Source organism: Cucurbita pepo, chromosome LG19 (assembly GCF_002806865.2).
Source record: "Cucurbita pepo subsp. pepo cultivar mu-cu-16 chromosome LG19, ASM280686v2, whole genome shotgun sequence".
Classification (NCBI taxonomy): Eukaryota; Viridiplantae; Streptophyta; class Magnoliopsida; order Cucurbitales; family Cucurbitaceae; genus Cucurbita; species Cucurbita pepo.
The window spans coordinates 399,039-416,822 of NC_036656.1; the positions used below are offsets into that span (position 1 = coordinate 399,039).

At 34.2% G+C, this 17,784-nt stretch overlaps 1 protein-coding gene across 3 annotated transcripts; it reads right to left on the minus strand.

Annotated features, from left to right (window-relative positions):
* Positions 1–4,548: 4,548 nt before the first annotated feature.
* On the minus strand, positions 4,549–16,677 carry LOC111781340 (villin-3-like). Of its 3 annotated transcripts, XM_023661878.1 has the most exons (24): positions 16,321–16,676; positions 15,630–15,789; positions 13,649–13,798; positions 13,343–13,442; positions 12,895–12,963; positions 11,963–12,199; positions 11,694–11,871; positions 11,297–11,429; positions 10,724–10,883; positions 10,482–10,632; positions 10,299–10,399; positions 10,032–10,190; positions 9,184–9,252; positions 9,037–9,105; positions 8,791–8,928; positions 7,847–7,975; positions 7,358–7,505; positions 7,201–7,211; positions 6,977–7,117; positions 6,780–6,908; positions 5,903–5,965; positions 5,552–5,801; positions 5,122–5,312; positions 4,549–5,045 (listed from the first exon to the last, which is right to left on the minus strand). In XM_023661878.1, exons 3-24 carry the CDS (start codon positions 13,702–13,704, stop codon positions 4,932–4,934), a joined length of 2,796 nt encoding a protein of 931 aa, XP_023517646.1. In that variant the 5' UTR covers positions 13,705–13,798; positions 15,630–15,789; positions 16,321–16,676; the 3' UTR covers positions 4,549–4,931. The 3 variants fall into 3 exon arrangements, with proteins under 3 accessions (XP_023517646.1, XP_023517647.1, XP_023517645.1); XM_023661879.1 differs by lacking the exon at positions 15,630–15,789 and having other exon boundaries at positions 6,977–7,122; positions 7,206–7,211; positions 16,321–16,677; XM_023661877.1 differs by lacking the exon at positions 15,630–15,789.
* Positions 16,678–17,784: the final 1,107 nt, after the last annotated feature.

Below are 17,784 nucleotides of genomic sequence, written 5' to 3' on the forward strand. Positions count from 1 at the left end.
CAACCTCGATCATTTCTTCTCCATGGCTTCCAGATCCTCTTCTCATCTTCTTTCTTTCAAGACTCTAATTCATATGATCACCATTAAGCTTTCTTCTTCCAATTATCTTCTTTGGAAAAGTCAACTTCTCCCTCTCCTCGAGAGTCAAGACATGTTGGGTTACGTGGATGGAACTTTGGTCTCACCACCTTATTTTGAACCAGCAAGCTCCTCAACACTCACACCAAATATTTGGTGTGGAAAACAGTCGATCAACAACTTCTCTATCTTCAACTCTCCTCAACAAAGATGAGACATAACATTATCATGATACCGCACAGTTGAAAATATACGACCGTGACTTAGCTCAACTAGTTATAGTTTGCCATCAACCAATAAATTATAGGTCAAATCCCCTCAGAAATTATTCGAAGAACCCACCACAATGGGATAGAAAAATTTGCACGTTTGGATGTATGAGAGCGAAATTATGAAAGTACCTCACTTTTTATATCTGGATTATTAAGAACAGGTAAATCTTAATATCTATATCTAACCATTTTAAAGAGATAATCATATCAGTACGGTTTTATTAAATGATTTATGATACTGTATGTAACGAAACTAAAAAATTAACCATCTCTTGTCGGGTATGAAAAGTGCCTAAAAAAATGAAAGGCGCAGAGTTATTGATGGAGAAAACGAAAGAAGGCACCGACATCGAAAAATAATAGAGAAAATAAGAGAAATAAAAGAGAATATGAGATTTAGAGACAGAAAAGAAAGGGTCTCCCCCACAAATATTAGTTGGTTGAAAGAAGGCTTTCATAGCTGACTCTTTGCTGCAACTTGCATTCACATAAATATAAACCATCTCTCTCAAATTCTCTTTTCTAGTGGACCATATTACTTAGCTTCTTATATGCCATTACTAAATATTAATTCCGACTCATTTGTTACTATCTCTCTCGACCGTAAACAAAATCAACTGTATTTCCATTTTTTTTTGGTAGTCGGCCATTGTTTAAAGTTCGTTGACTTCGTAAATCAGGTGAAGGAGAAAGAACCAAACAAACACCGACATCTTCTGTTCTTGTATAAAATGCTGATTTTCAAGTTTAATTAGGTTTAGGTTTATGGCTGAGGGTTTCTCTTTATTACCTCGTAATAGTATAGAGATATGTTCATTTAACTCGTGGAATCGAAACTATATAGATACTCGTTTTGAGTATGGTGAAGAATCTACGTCTGAACAGAGCATGAGAAAACGAGCTGAGAGAAAAATTTTCCATTAACTAAATAAATACTAGGACGAGGACGGAGATTACTCTTTAATATCAAATATTTGTTGGGGGAGGTTAATCAAATGGTGATAATCGAGGCTGGCAAAGCTATTTTAACTCTAACACTTCGAACAATAACAATCACACAACAAAAAACGAGGCCGACCAGCTCCTCTATCTATTCGTGGATTAAGTTATTTTAGCTGCAAGATAGCTCAAATAAAAAGAAGTGAAAAATAGAATAATGAAAAACGAGACCAATAAGTTCATCGACCCAGTTGAGGAACTTGAGACTGATTAAAGAGTTTAACCAGAAGTGATGGATTCCATCTCGTTCACAGCTAAAGAGTGTTAAATTTGTCGAACGTTGAATTTTTTTAAAATTCACGATTAAAATTTAAACCATTGAAATTGAAATTGAATTTTTAAGTATTTTAAATAAATTAGCCATTTATTATAAAAATAATATTATAAGTTTGGTGACGATAAGCCTAAATGACACCTTTAAATAACTTAACTTACGACATTAAAAAAATAAAACTTTAGGGAAAAAATTAATATTAAAATATGAAAAGTAGAGCTATGGTTAATTAAATATAATACTTTGGTTTTTTTTTTAAGAGTATAATAATGAAATTACTATGTCACGCCTAAGGGAATAATGTCTTTAATTCACGCATGCAAAGGCACCTCTATTACTTTCTTATACCTAATTTCAACCATTTTAATAAATTTAAAATACTAATTTTATTTAAATTATGAGTTTGAATGACCCGTCTATTTATCTTAATTTTTATTTTTCGATAAATTAATAAAAATTTGATTTAATAGACATTGAGCCAGAGAACATAAACATGACTTGCTTAAGTGATTAGGTAACGTGTGGCTACGATCAAATTTCATATTTTTATTTATTTTATATTTGTGATAATTTTTACAATTATCGAGAACTAGTGGTCTTTCAAAAGTACGTTTATGTAGCTATTGAAACGGTCGGTCATATTTTGTAATGGTGAAAAATCTCACCTATTTGAAGTATTATTGCATTCAAACTATTATGTTTGTATACGTTCCTAACTGACACCTATGATATTTGTTAGACGTACACATATATCTAAATTTTGTTGATTGTGAGTTCTTCTCGTGTTTCTAATTAAATAATTTAAATTATTTGATTTAACTTTTGAGGAGTAATTTGTGCTATGTTTTAATGATTTGAAGTTTATTTTTCTTTTCGTTTTATATGACACAAGCATGTATATGATAACACGCTCGGTTGGATATTTGAAAATTTAGGGTCAAAATTGATGAAATTAAAAGCTTATAGTAAAACTGATACAATTTCCCGATTAGAAAGACAATTTTTTTTTTATATAGCAAATAATTTTGATTTTTTTTTTGTCAAAAAAAAAAAAAAAAAAAAAAAAATCTAAGAATATAGTGAATAAAATAGGATATTCATTTCTCTGTAATTGCATTTTGCCCCCTCAACTCTTAAATAATTTGCAAATGTTTAGGTAGACTTTTTGTTTGATTATCTTGGATTAGGTTCCAACAATCTTACAATAATTCATGATTAGATGAGGTTAAGTCATGGTCGGCTTTTGTTAAATATTTAAGAATAACTACACATATATATATATATATATATATATATATATATATATATATATATATATATATATATATATATATACACACACACGTATTTAGGAACATACGTGGATTGAATTTGTGAAATTTTTTGGTTTGAACACAAAATTTCAGATTAATTGAGTTGGTGACTTAAGCAACCGGAATAAAGTTCACAATCTAATCCACTCAGAAGTTTTTTTTTATAATTATTATTTAAAAATTACACATCTCCATAATTATTATAATATATATTTCATCGATAACTAAATCTCATAAAATTCAATATAAAACATTCCTAGGCCACAACACATCACTAACATCGAATACAAACATCAAATATTCGTAATTTTTATAATAATCTTAAAAACATGATAGGTTGGGTCGGATTGTATTCCTATTTTCGAGTTAGTCGAGTTGACCCGATAACAACAATGTCAACCACCGAATTAACCCAAATTTTTTAATTTTCCAACCATTTAATCTAATCCAGAAAAAAATCTAATCCAACTCAACTTTTTTATCTCGTAAATTTTAATATTGCTATTAAATAATTTTAGAATTTTAATATTGCTATTAAATAATTTTAGGAGAGAAGCATTTTAAATTTAGAGAGTAAGTCACTAATAAATATGGTTAATTTAATTTAACTAATAAAATATGATTTAAAAATAATCAAGGAACCAAGTTCATAATCAATGATTATAAATAAAATAATAATAACAATAGAAAAGAGACAAAAATTATAAATCATATCTTTAGTGGTTAAGTGTTCGGATAATTGTTTGTGGCTGACAGCCCCACTGATGACGACTAAATGAAAGCGACTGTAGTACTCTCTTCGGTCTAATTACAAAAATACCCTTTTATTTTTTTTCTAATAAAATAAAATAAGGTCACAAAATTTATCAATTAAAACATAATATTACAAAAAAAAAAGTTATTAATTCAAGATTGATGAAGTAGGGTGATTATAAAATAGGAAAATTAAGAAAATAATAATTTAAATATAATTGAAGAAAAAAAAAACAATTAATTATTGATGGATAGACATTGAGAGCATAGCAATGAAGCTTAGTCTACAAGAGGCAAGGGGCCTAAGAAAGGTACTCTTTTCTAAAAAAAGAATCATAAGCAAAAGGCTAATGGAGTAAAATTAGGTATTCTTATAAGTCAATTATGGCTAGCATTTCCCTACAATATGGTCACGTTACTTCTCGTTCCTAAAAATGAAAGACATCTCCACATACCCTTTTTCAGGAGGTCACTCAACATAAAATTGCATCAAAATACATTAGAAGATCACCCAACATAAAATTGCATCAAAATACATTGAAGTATTGAAAAGGAAGGTGCACCTTATTAATATAAATAGTAACTTTGAATTTTTTTTAAGCCTTTCTTAGTCATTCTATCCTTAAGATTGCTCTCATCCAAACGTGGTCTCGACTAATTCATGTACTCATCCCCATACCATCTGTAATGACCCACACCCCAGATTCAGAATCTCGGGCATGAGTCGTAGCAGTAAACATAGTGACCACCAAAATTTTCCATTTCAGTGTTCGAGATCCTTGTTCAAACCAAAATTATAGAGCCAACCAAATAGTCCACAGACCATTCTAAACTACCAACTTCTAGTAAACACACAAGATTAGCAGGCAAGTAACTTTTCTTCCAAATATTTTGAGTAAATCCATATACATTTGCATATACACCATTTCATTTCTTCTGCCAAACAAAAGATCTGAAAGCCCAAACAAACTCAAAAACAATACATAATTAATACGTACCAACAATAAAAGAATTGAACTGCCAGGCTTGTCTCAAAGGCAAGACACCACGCACTTGCAGGGAGGGAAACTATAACAATGGAGTAGTTCTTCAACGAACAAAAACAGAAAGGAAAACAAAAAAACACTCATCATCAGGCTGCATCACAATCAATACCAAAAATGCAAACCAGCCATGAAACCCAAACGAGCAACTGGAAGACACCACAAGCAGCAAACATTACTTGCCCAATAAATTAGCTTTCTAAAACAGATCAGCCTTCTTCTTCGCAATGTCTTGCTTCCATTTAGGCAGTTTATAGAACGCTTGCTTCGGCATGCCAAATATCGTCTCGAACTCTTCCTCGGAAAGATAGGCCTGAGAACATTGAATGAACCATTAACACCCATAATATATCAGGAAAGGTTTAGAGGGAAATCTCCATCACACCGACCTCTCTTCGTTTGAAGTCGATTCCCGTCACCGGATTCTCAGACTTAGATTTTAATTGATCATAACTGAATGTACTATGAACAGCAGTTTCAGCATAATCATCCTGAGAGGTTGAATCCCCCCCATTGTTTTCAAATGAAGGGGAAGAGTTCCCTGTGTCCTTGTCTTCGAAATTTTCATCGCCTCCTTTCCCTGCCAATAAAAGTCGAGGCAATGTACAGGTATGTTTCACAGCATCAAATACTAGAAGTACTATGATTTACAATGATATATGAATATTAGGAACTTTCCAGAATTACTTAACCACCTATCATATAAATTTGAACTAGAATTCAGATCAACTCAGCTATGAGTGTATAAATTTAAATGCAAAGAATTTAAACCTTCAATTAAAACACTGATATTTAGAAACTCCAGCGTGGCTCTCTTACCCGAGAATTGATCTTCTGATTGTGGACTGCGACCATGTGCAGTAGGAGAATCACCTGGCTTCTTTTCTGCAGTAAGAACAGAAGAAAGTGCAGCTACAGCAGCTGCCCTTTGCGACCCTCCTCCTTGACCTCTGCTGGACGGTCTTGTAGAAACATTTTTCGGGCCAGAGGATGAAGTAAATGCGGAGTTTAAAGCAGCTAAAGCTTCACTTCTTTGCCTTGGTCCATCGCCTGATGCGTTAGCTTTATCCTGCAACAGCAATATATACATCGATATCAAATGGAAAACGAGTGGCAAAACCATAATTGCCCAAAATAAAACAAAATTCACAGACAAAGTTGGGCGTTTACCTCTGCAGCATTGCCAATTCCAAACAACAGAGAAATCTTCTTCTGGAACGAGTTACCCTGAGCCTACATTTGGTGAAGATAATTTAAAGTTGGACTAAAATTCTCCAAACAATGCAAAGAAAAAGAAAAAAAAACCATAGATAATGAGATAAATTATCAATGTAAAGCACTAAAGTTGAAGCAAGTTATAGAATAGGGATCTTAAACATGGATAAGAAATGGCTCTTTCCCTTGTTAATCTTTAGAACCAAAAAGGTCATAATGAAAGTACAAAAATCTGTAGAGAACAACAAAAAAGCTCTCCTATCCTAAACAAAAGAGGAGAATATCGTCAGCAAACTGAAGGTGAGCCAAGTGAACCAAGTCCTTACCCACCTCAAGCCTTCAGTGACACTCTTATCCACTCCTGACGACACCAACCTATTGAGGACATCCATGACTAAGAGAAAAGGGAAAGACAGTAACGGAACACCTCGGCCTAATTAACACCGTAGCAAAAATCTTGCCTCTACGTATCCCGTTGACAAAAATAGAGAGATTTGCAAATTTGATAGAGTTCCACATCCAAGTTCTTCACTCGACCCTAAAACCCTTCTTCCCCAAAACTCTATCCATGAAGTTCAGATCCATATTATCATAGATTTTCTCAAAGTCAAATTTTCCTTTCTAGAATATACTTATTCACATTTCAATTTTCACTTCACAATATCAAGCCAGAGAATTTTTTTCCCCATGAAAAGTGTAGATGAAGAAAATAAAGTGGCAAGAGAACTGTAACCATGTTTGCAATCAAAGAAATTTTTTAACGAAATATAAGATGAATGGAGAAAAAGTATAATGACATAAAGAAAGGAAAATGCCACAAACTAGCACTTACTAAAGCTTTAGAATTATCCCACGATGAAAAGTATGTGGTGAAGAAGCTTGGTTCGTTCCCCTCAGTGACTTTGTATAGTGGTACTTTTGGAGACAAACCCTCCAGAGATGCAGCCAATTCTATGTAACTCTGCAAAAGCCGTTTATCAAATAACAATAGTAAAAGAGAATTTTGAGATATCCTAAAATAAAGAGTACCTGCCCAATTTCAAAGGCAGCTTGCTTTTCTTTGGTGTCAACCAACTGACCAACCCATACAAACACTTCGGCATGTGTATCAAGAATCAAGATATCCTCTGTCAAGAGATCATCTTGAGAAAAGTTGAAAATCTCCTCTACCTGAATAATATAAGGAATAATAATAACTATACAGGTTTAATAAAAGCATCCAAAATAATGAACAGAGAAGGTCCAAAACTCACCTGAAGTCTTCCTGAAATATCCAAGTAAGAGGATGGTCACAACGATTAGTCAAAGAAAATAGGTATCAATATTAAGAATAATTAGATAAGGTAGAGAAAAATATATTGCCATCAAGAGAGAAATTATTGATTCAGAATAAATGTACAGAGATGCCACCTTTATTTGATGAAATTGTGTATAGGTGAGGGTCTCTGACAACATCTGGAGCTGCTTTTTTGCTGGTATAATTTTGCTTTCCCCCAAGAGCAGACCAGAAAATATTACTTTCTGTTCCTTCTTTAGCATGTTTCAAAGGACCTCCCGGCTATATCATAAATAGGAAGGATATACTGCTGTTAGTAAATAGCCATGTGTACAGAACACATGTCTACAAGAATGCCTGTAAAGCATGGTTGTAAAAAAGAAACCTGTGAAATTCGTAGATAATCCCATTATATTTTAAATGTTAGTTTCAAAAAAGAAGTCATTCCATATTAGTCTGCATCTTTCACAAGTAAATATCCTTTAAAAACAAGCCTAACGAACCCTATAAACGTTACTCTCCATGCTCCTCACTTGACATGAAGTTAGTGTTGTGGTATATGTTCAACAAAAATCAGATATATTTGATACTAAGAAAGGTAAACGGCAATACTGTGGTGCAACCTTTAAGAATTCAGCAACTTTTGCAGCTGATTGCTGCAGTTCAAAGGCACATTGATTTCCATGCCAAGTAAACACAGAAGATCCAGTTTGCAGGAGAAAAGAATGGCTAGAGTCCAATGATGTTGCCACCTGATCAAGAACAAAGCTTATGAAATTGTTCCTGAAGTAACATGAAGGATGAGTTATAACTATAGAAGTAGAATCATTTATACCAATTAAGAATTGCATCCGATTCCAAATATATAAAAAATGGTTATGAAATTTCTACAATGACTAGATTTGTTCAAGTCAACACAGCTATACAAAGCAGAGTGGATAAAAAAGATTAGCGATCAATCTTCAAGATTTAGAGCTTATTTATTCAACCTAAAAGCCAAAGTACTGAGTGAAAGAGATGCAGAAGTTATTGATCTCAAATAAGGGCTTGATCACAAATAAGCCTAATGATTATAGGGATACTAAACTTCCAGAACGTTCAATGTAACAAAAATTCTAAGCCCAAAGAAACCGTCAGCGAGGTGTAAGCATGGTTGTGAATTCTTCTAAACGCCCCCATAAGGGTATGTGCTCCCGCATATCACTCCATGCATAAAGCTCCGGGAAAATAATGTTTAAGCATTTCTTAGAACAAGGAAATAACTTTGTGCGGATAAAATTTTCTAGAACCAAACAATAATTTATTGTCTGGTTCAATAAAAGAGTCCAATCTAAAAGGAGACGAGGTTGCACCCTTTTTTATGGCCAGAAACATTTTCCATATCTGAAAGTTGCTATAAGATACTTCCCATTTCCTCTTTCTCTACTGTGGTTGAATGGTATACATAGAAAGAAAATATGCATCAATCCAACTTATATAAGATAAAGGCATTCTACAAAAGATAATATCCATAAAATGTAGACAGCCACAAACAAACAGAAATGAAAGAGGTGTATTCTGCACATACAGCATCGACTTGCACTGCCATATTGTTGTGAATAGAAGTTCCAGAAATCTTGATGAGAGCAACACTTTCTGCACTATATGTTCCATCCACCAATTTTTTGTCTGCTATAAATTTCTTGTAACCAGCACTCAGACCACCCTATAGAAAGAGTACTCAGTTAAAAAGGAGAAGCGCCAGTTTTCATGCTAGAAACCATAACTCGCAAAGCATGATTTTGTTAATAAATATTTGCACAAGCTACAATACCTTAAGCACCACCATAGGCTGGAAAAGTGCAACAAACTGTGGTGGTTCTTTACCCTGAAAAATGCGAACCTGCACACATACCAATATAACGTGTCAAAGAATAATGATGATGACATAATCTTGATCTACTAATATAGAGTATAATACCCAAACTGGTTTCCCCTTAAGCGAGTTTGACATTGAACTTGCAAGCCGAGCAGCTGCCGCCTGGTCCTCCTGACATTGGACAATGTATGAGATAATGACAAGTATACAGCCCAACATATTTTTTGGTGGGGGCAAAGGAAACAAAAGCGTGACCAGAGTCTTATTCTTGTGGTAATGACCAACATAGTCTTATAGATTGGAGCCCATTTCTATATCTAAGGTTTGGACTCCTTTTGTGGGGCTGATTTTATATGCCCTGTATTTTCTTTCACTTTGCTCAATGAAAGCTCGGTTTTTTTGTTTTTGTTTTTGTTTTTTTTCTAACCACAAACTTGTTTGATTGCACTCCATCCAGAAATAATTATCTCAAATATTGTCATATTTTAAAGTGACTCCTAGGTAATCATTTTAGAATCACTGGTCAGAGAATCATCACACATTATTTCTTTTTATTTAAAAAAAAAAAAAAAAAAAAAAAAAAAAAAAAAAAAAAAAANTTATTACCAAAAGTTGCAAATTGAAGTTTTAAAAAAGACACTCATAGTCATCTTAAATCACTTAGGATGTTGAGCCAAACACACTCTAAATCAAATCCTTTAAGACCCTTCTTAAGAAATTATGATATCTATAAGAAAATAAAAACCACTTCATTTTTGTTCTAATGCCAATTATTATGAACTGCTATTCGAGTCGTGCCTAGCTCTGGCAACAGCAAAATATAATGAATTAGTCAACAGTCGTATAAGACATCCCTGAAAATGTATTGATCTATTTCTTGTCGTTTCAAATGTACAACTCCTAGTTGTGGAATTCCATTAAACACCCGAAGCAAGATGTTTTTAACTTACCTCGACGCTATCCTTTCCATACCAAGTACACAAAAGGTAATCTTCCTTCCTCTCTCCAGAATGGTAAGTGTAAAGAATAATATAACAGTCTCCACTATAAAATTTGCCAACGCCCTCTGAGGGCATTGGAGTCTTCGTGTTCTCATTGATGCACCATACCTGCAAAACGAACAATGTCCAATATCTTAGCACAAAACAAATATGTAGGTATCAAATTCATAAAGTTATCTTCAAAATTAACATAAAAAAATAATTTTTTGACTAAACCTCCATTTTTCCATCTCCCTCCAGCAACGGAGGTACTTCCTCATTTACTTGTGTACTTTTTGACATCCCCTTAATACCAACACCTTGTTGCTTCAATAAAGCTGGCAGAAATTTGAATATCAAAATGAATAAATTGAGCAGAAAGTACTTTAAGTCTACTTTTAAGTCACAGATGACACCTACCTGCTACCTTTCCTCTTCCTTCCTCAGCTCCGGAAGCAGCAGATCCTGCTGGCCAGGAACCAAAGTTGGATTTGAAAGAATGCGTTTCATAACCTTGAATAAGCCGCGTTATTTGTGTTGATTTTGGCCTATTTTGTTTAGCAAGGAATTCCTAGAAAAGTACAGGTAGGGACGAACAGATACATTTAGATCCAAATTTAGTGGAACATACTATCTTGGGTCCTACATTGCCACTCTATTACCTCAGCGACTTGAATGGCCGTTTTTCTTTCCTCCACTTGGGTTATCCGTCCAACCCAAACAAATACCTGAGAACCACAGTCCAGTAGATAGCATTTGTTGTTTTCTAACAATGATTTGGATAGTTCACCGTCAATGATCCCCACTTCGCCACCAGCTATGCTGCATGCATACAAAAAAAAAAAAAAAAAAAAAAAAAAAAAAAAAAAAAAANGTGTTTCTGAAGAAGGGAAAAAATAATCCTGTAGCATTGTGTGTCAAGCATCAAGGTTTCCAACATCATACCAATGAAAAAGCGAGTAAGACATCCTTAAATTAAATTGAACATTAATCTAGAAAAGCATATGAGATTCTCACAAAAACTGTTATAATTCAATATTGTTTTGTCTGGAAGAAAAATAGCAATATATTTAACAAGCTGGTCCTGTTAACTTAAGAAAAGCAAGACCACTTATTGTCAATATGAGTTTAACTCAGCAGTTATGGCTTCTTTACCTCCTCTAAGAATTTGTAGATTTGAATACCTATTTAAATTTCTCATTCGCATTTGGTGAGGGTGATAAATAGACAGATACCTATAAAGTTTAGCAGGCGTGGCTTCTGCAATCACGTCATCATCAGTGCTAACCTTCTTCCCAATAGGTGCAAAACCACCAAAGAGGACCCAGAACTCCCCTGAGTCTGACTCTGTATCTAACTTCCCATCATCTGAAGCAGCAAACAAAATTACACGATTAAGAAACTAGGAGTAACTAACAGCAACAAGTGAGGAACTTAAGGAAATTGATAGATTAATTAGCCATGTGAAGTACTAAATTCCTTTCTGCCAACTATTACTCCTTCGATTTTTTTTTTTTTTTTCTTAATTTCTCTGGTCACTCCTTTACTTTCAAAGAAGTTGTGTTTCTTATTAAGGGGGGAAAGGTAGGGGGACAGGTAGCAGAGTGAAAGACTAGAAGCATTTCTGCATACCCACTACCGCAACATCACAGACTCCATTGTGATACTTTTCCTTCAAAAATTGAACCACCTCCAAAGCCTTGGCTCTTTCTTGAATATTGGAATTAGCACCATTGAATTGATATATCTTTTTTTCAGTGTCTAGGATGAAGACATCATCATGATTGAGAGTAGACCGAGCAAAAGGAACCTGCATTATCAAAATGTAAATTTTGATCCTAGAAAAATCAAATTAAATGAATTCCATATATATGGGAGTTCACATGAAAAGAATCACGTGCCTGTTTCATTCTAACAACTCGTTTTCCTTTGCAGGTATATAACCGTGTTTCAAATTCTTCTTCCTCGACTTTTTTAAATCCAGATGCAACACCTCCTTCAAGTGGAAGGATACAAGGTTTGAAGTATGATAAAAATTTGTCAGATTCATGGCCTTGAAGCTCTCTATGCTGCACTGCACGTCCTCCAAGAGCTGCATCTAACTCTACGGACTTTATTGCAGCAGTCCCAGATTCGTCCTAGGTCAAAAGGTCCAGAAATTTAGGAATTAATCCTTTAAAAGAAAAAAAGAAATGAAAATGAAAAGCAAGGTCTCGCGGGGATTCAATTGTGGTCCCCTGAAAACACATTAACAAAGATTGAGTTATTTTATTTTTCAATGATAATAAAAACTTCATTCAAAGGGGGTCAAGGCACCCGCTGAGACCAAATGAGCATAAAAGTGGCGTCCAATACGGTATTCATGGAAAAAAGTTCATAACCATAGATCTTGAGCATTGCAACTGTCATTCTTTAAATTCTCACAAAATAAAAGAAAAATATCTTTTAATTTCTTTTAGATCCAGGCACTCGCAGAGGCCAAGTGAGCAGAAAAAGGGTGCCCAATTGGCATTCATGGAAAAATCATAATTACTAACTTTGAGTATTGCAACAGTGATTTCTAAAACTCTCAAAAAATTAAAGAAAATTTTGTATACAATTTTTAGATCCAAGCTCTAATGTTGTGGATGTTCCAATTTCCAACAAATATTGGTGAGTGACTCTCAAGGTTTCACCAGGGATTGTTAAAAAATTAATGTTAGTAAACAGTCTTTGATAGCCTAATTGAGCATGTAACATCTGCAGTACAGTAGCCATGATCTGAGAAAATTTCTATAAATCGAGGAGAGTCACTGAGGTTCGAAAGAGCAGGGTACAAGATAAGAAAGAACACCTGACTTGTATCCCTTCCAATCCAGAAATGTATGTCGAACAAGAAAGAGCCACTTTTGCTTTGTGTTGTCTGCAATAGGAAATATTTATCAAAATACAGTACATGAAAGAGACCATTTTCACAAAGTGATTGCACAAGCATTTTCTTCAAAGCCACCTCCCATTTATACAGTTTATCTGTTAGCTCTTGGCATGAGCGACTAATTCTTTCTCAAAGAAGAAAAAAGAATAAGACAACCAAAGAAGAAAAATAATCTAAGAACTTGGACTTCTATCTAGCAGCTTCAAACATCCCACAAAGCTTACATCAATTAAAACTTCAAAATGGGAAGCACTGCCACGGTTTATATAACCATAGTTATCTTTTTACTCATATGATAACGAAAAATAATCTAAGACGTTTCAAATAGACACTAGAGTAGTACTAATAATAGAAAGTTGAAAGCAACCTGCAAAACTATGTAGCTATCCCCCATATAGAATTTTCCAATATCTGACTTCGGCAATGGAACAGGCTGAAAATTCTCAATTCGCCAAATTTCAGTGCCACTAAAAGATGTTAAGCTCAACAAGTAAAATTAGAAACAGCATGTTCAATATTGACAAAAAAAAAAAANTATAAATAAAATAAAAATGAAAATGAACAACACGATTTTAATTTGTTAGATATACAGTGAATGTAAATTCTCTTATCCAAAAAAGGAAAAAAAGAAGAAAGGAGAAATAATGCTCAATGCTAGTAGAACAAAGGATACGCTCTCTGCCCTACTCCTTGAAAAGCAGGATCAAAAACTTTTGCTGGAACAGACATGTTTAGTTCCTTTCGTATAACTGGGTATCGTAAGGAAGTTTTAATGATAGGCTCTTAAAGGCCTTTATCTATCACCCAAGAATGCTACAAAACCCTGCATGAGAGAAAGTAGTCAGGGACTAGGGATAAATTTATAGCAAAAACTAAGAATTAGAACTTAATCAATGAATTGTAATTGAAATGACTGTAAAACCTGCATCATTTTACTTCCATCTTGGCAAATTATAAATTCTTTCATTCATTACTTGGATAATCTATAAATCAGATTTCACAACAGGGTACCTTTGGTCGTAACTAGGGAACAATAAAATAGAGAACGGGAAGTTACAAAAATCCAAATACAATTGCAATCTTTTAAGCATTCAAAACTTCAGAAAAGATAAAAATAAATAAATAAAACAGTTGATACATGGATGCCTCCCACAATTTGGCTGTGGAACACGGCAAAATACCATATTTCTGACTAGACAAAAAATAACTAAACAGAGCAAAGTTGCCCGTCAAACAAACGGAGAAAAAGTGCCATTTTCCTCTGCTAATATATTACACAGTAAAAAGATCCCTTGGATTTGAATAATCTTTTCCACAGTGCAGCGTGCAAATTTTTCTCCTTAGAATGCATGTATATAAGGCAACTGTACTGTACTGGACTGCAGCTGAATTATACTAATGTCATAGAGTCCACAGAAACATTCAAGTTACTCTGTGCCGCTGTTCACGAAACTTTTTTTCCATAAGAAAGATAATTGTTCGTTAAAGAAGTGAAAAGTTACAAAGAACTCGCTTCAGGAGTTGAATAATAACCCCAAAAATAAGACATAAGACCAATATTCTTTAAAAATATCATAAGCGAACAATACCTAATAAGCTAAGAAGCACATACACTTTAGTTTGACTAATGTGTCCAGATCCGACACTTGAACACTCCGACACTTGTTGGAATGTATCGGACACTTTCTGGCACAATAGACATATGTCAGATCCAAATTGTACAAAGTCGATATGGATCCCAACAATTTTTAGACACATATCAAACACTTGCGAAATAAATACATGATAGTATAGGTCAAAACTAATAAAATTTGAAGGTGAAATACAAAAAATTCTATTGTAACGCATTTTCGTGTGTGTCCTAGATTTTAAAAAAAGGTCGTGTCAACTTGTCTATGTCTTGTATCTAAATCCGTGCTTCTAAGCTAATAAGCTAAAATGGATGTCTACAAAAGCAACTAAAAGGATGCAGCGTATGCATGCTACACATCTATGGTCTCGTTAATTGACCACTACCCCATCTAATAAACTAATGCATCACTCTTCATCAGTGAAAATTGCAGTAGTTTAAAAAAAGTTGTGCAAGTGAAATTGGTGTCCTTTTCTCTATGTCACAGGCTAGAAAACTCAATTCAATCTCTCCAGGGTTAGGAATGCAACCAATGACCCACGTTGGCTAATCAAAGGGAATATCGTGGGAATATAAGTGAGGGACAAGATCTACATTTATGTAAGGGCTTTTAGGTGAATACAAAAGTAAGGCATGGCGGCTTAGCTTAAAGTGGATAATATCATACCATTTTGAAATGCGAAGAGGTCTAGTATCGGAAGTCCTATTAAATTATATCAAGTCACGCCCGAAACTTAATCGTATTTGTAGAATCCTCGAGCGTCAAAGGAAGAGGTGGTGAGGTCAATAACATAGTCAAGTGGAGATCTATGCAGTATGCTCTGGAAAAAAAAATGATCTCAATAAGAGATAGACGGGTCAATGACTATTCGAGGCTCGATGAAAACGCACCAGTCTCAAATGGGCAAGACATAGGGAATGGAATATCACGAGTAAATAAGTAGGGCGACAACATCTCCACTAGATGAAGTATTTTCAGCGAAACTAAAATCAAATTCATCTACTCATATGGACAATAACATACCGTAGTGAAAACATGTAACGGTCCTTTGTCCTAGCAACTGGCACCAGTCAACCCGAGACACGTCCCAAACTTAGTGGTGTCAATAAATCCTCCGGATTCAAATAGAATAATACGCCTCAAGAACACATTGCATGTGCTCTAAGAAGAATCAATATGTGCTCTGTGAAATCCCCACGTGAAGATCCATGGTTGATAGAGGAAGGTAAAAAAAAGCTTTCAAGTAGCCTCAAGAGCACAGTTCATGAATTTTCATTTATTTCAAAATTATAGATACCTTTACACAACCAACGACTCAAAATTGTATTACGTTCCATAAAAAGTAATAGATGCCTTCAAAAGGAGACAAACAGCGATATCCCAAACTGAAGAGGCCATCAAAACGCACACACACACAAACACACCAAATAGAAAGGGTGAAGGAAATAGAACTTTCAGATGTATTCCAAAAGCGCTCCAAACAAACATAAAGACCTCATCACAAGAACACATAAAACCAAAGCTCCAATCCGTTTCCAATTCGAAATGATTTCCAAAACAAGAAGAAACAATAATAATCATCATCAAAAACAAAGAAAAAAACAACAAGAAGAACAGTAAATCAACAGAAGAAGAGTACTAAATTAGGAAGAGATCCAAAACCGAATTGAAAATAATGGAGAAAAGGAAGGGGGAAATAAATTCATTCCAATACCTGAGATCTCTGAACTGTTTCAACTCCGGCGATGATGAGATAGAAGGGAAAGCCAAAAAGACAACAATAAAGGAAGAAAGTGAGTCAATTATTGCTAAATTGGTGCAAAGGAGTATCTCTCACCAGCTTTGTTCGAATCAGAGTTCAAATGAAATGAAAATTTAGAGAGGTGGTGAAGTACAGGGCGGGGAGGGGTATGAAGGAATTATGAAGAACAAGAAGAGGAAGGAGATGGATGACGATGATGAGAGAGAGAGAGAGAGTGGTAAGAGAGAGAAAGTGCAGAAAAAAATGGAAGAGACAATGGCTATTTAAGGCGAAGAAAGTGGTGACGATGTCACCTGCTGTGTTGCCTCTCTCTGCATCTTCTATGGAACGGAAAACTCGTAAAGATTAGTTTTTTTTTTTTTTTTTTTTCCCCCCACAAGTTTTTTTGTTTTTTTTATTGGTAGGGTTGACTTTTTTATTAGTACTTATTTAGTGAATTATGTTCCAATATATCAATAATAATTTTTTTTAATAAATACTTTTGATTTCTAATGGTCTTGAAAATAATAATTTAGTGTTTTAATTTTGATTTGTAGCTATTTAATTTTTTATTTTGGTCATTTTAACTTTTGTGAATAATGATTTAATCTTTACATTTTAATTTTATAATAATTTAAATTTTGTCATTGAACCTGAAAATTCGAACCGACTGAACCCGAATTATAAGGGTTTGATTAGATAAAATTTTAGGTTGAGAGAATTAGGCCCTTGCTCGGGTGACCTCTTAGAAATTTTCCTAAGATGCATGTGAGTGATGAAAAAGCAAGCTAAAAGGACCAACCCAAATTATAAGGGTTGGGTTAGATAAAATTTTAGGTTGAGAGAATTAGGCTCTTGCTCGGGTGACCTCTTAGAAATTTTTCTAAGATGCGAGTGAAGAAAAAGCAAGCTGAAAGGACTCGGACTAGTCTGTGGGGATGGCTTTCACTCCTAAGAAGCGAGGTGAGGATTCTCTAACTATTTACATTTGATTGGTTGTAACGCCTCATACTCAAGATTCAGAATCTCACTTTCAATTCTGTTAAGTCTTTCTTAATCATTCTATCGGACCTCTGATGGCTCCGACATACTCCTAATCCTTGCGACATGGTCAGGTTACCTACTCCTCGTTTCTTAAAAGTGAAAACTATCCCTACAAACTAACAGAGTTATTTCAGCATAATTTATCTTCACTCACATGCATCTAAGAAAACTTTTCAAGAGGTCACTCAACTTAAAATTGCTCCAAGCAAAACTCGCTTAGCCATGAAGTTCATACGAATGAACCACCACCAAAGAATGTGCAACTTGTTTATTTAGATAACGTCGTATCTTTAGTATCACTCTCATTTAGATGTGGTCTCTATTCATTCATGTACTCTTTCTTTATTCAAGTGTCACAAATTCGATTGAAACGTTAGATGTTTGAATTTTTTC

Bases quoted from the DNA above. Each gene is read 5' to 3' on its own strand.
- LOC111781340 (XM_023661879.1), bottom strand. From the start codon at position 13,704: ATGTCTGTTCCAGCAAAAGTTTTTGATCCTGCTTTTCAAGGAGTAGGG. The intron at 13,443-13,648 runs GTATCCTTTGTT...AACATCTTTTAG, and splicing joins CAAGGAGTAGGGCAGAGAGC to TGGCACTGAAATTTGGCGAA. The intron at 9,253-10,031 runs GTAAGTTAAAAA...GTCCAATGTCAG, and splicing joins ATGGAAAGGATAGCGTCGAG to GAGGACCAGGCGGCAGCTGC.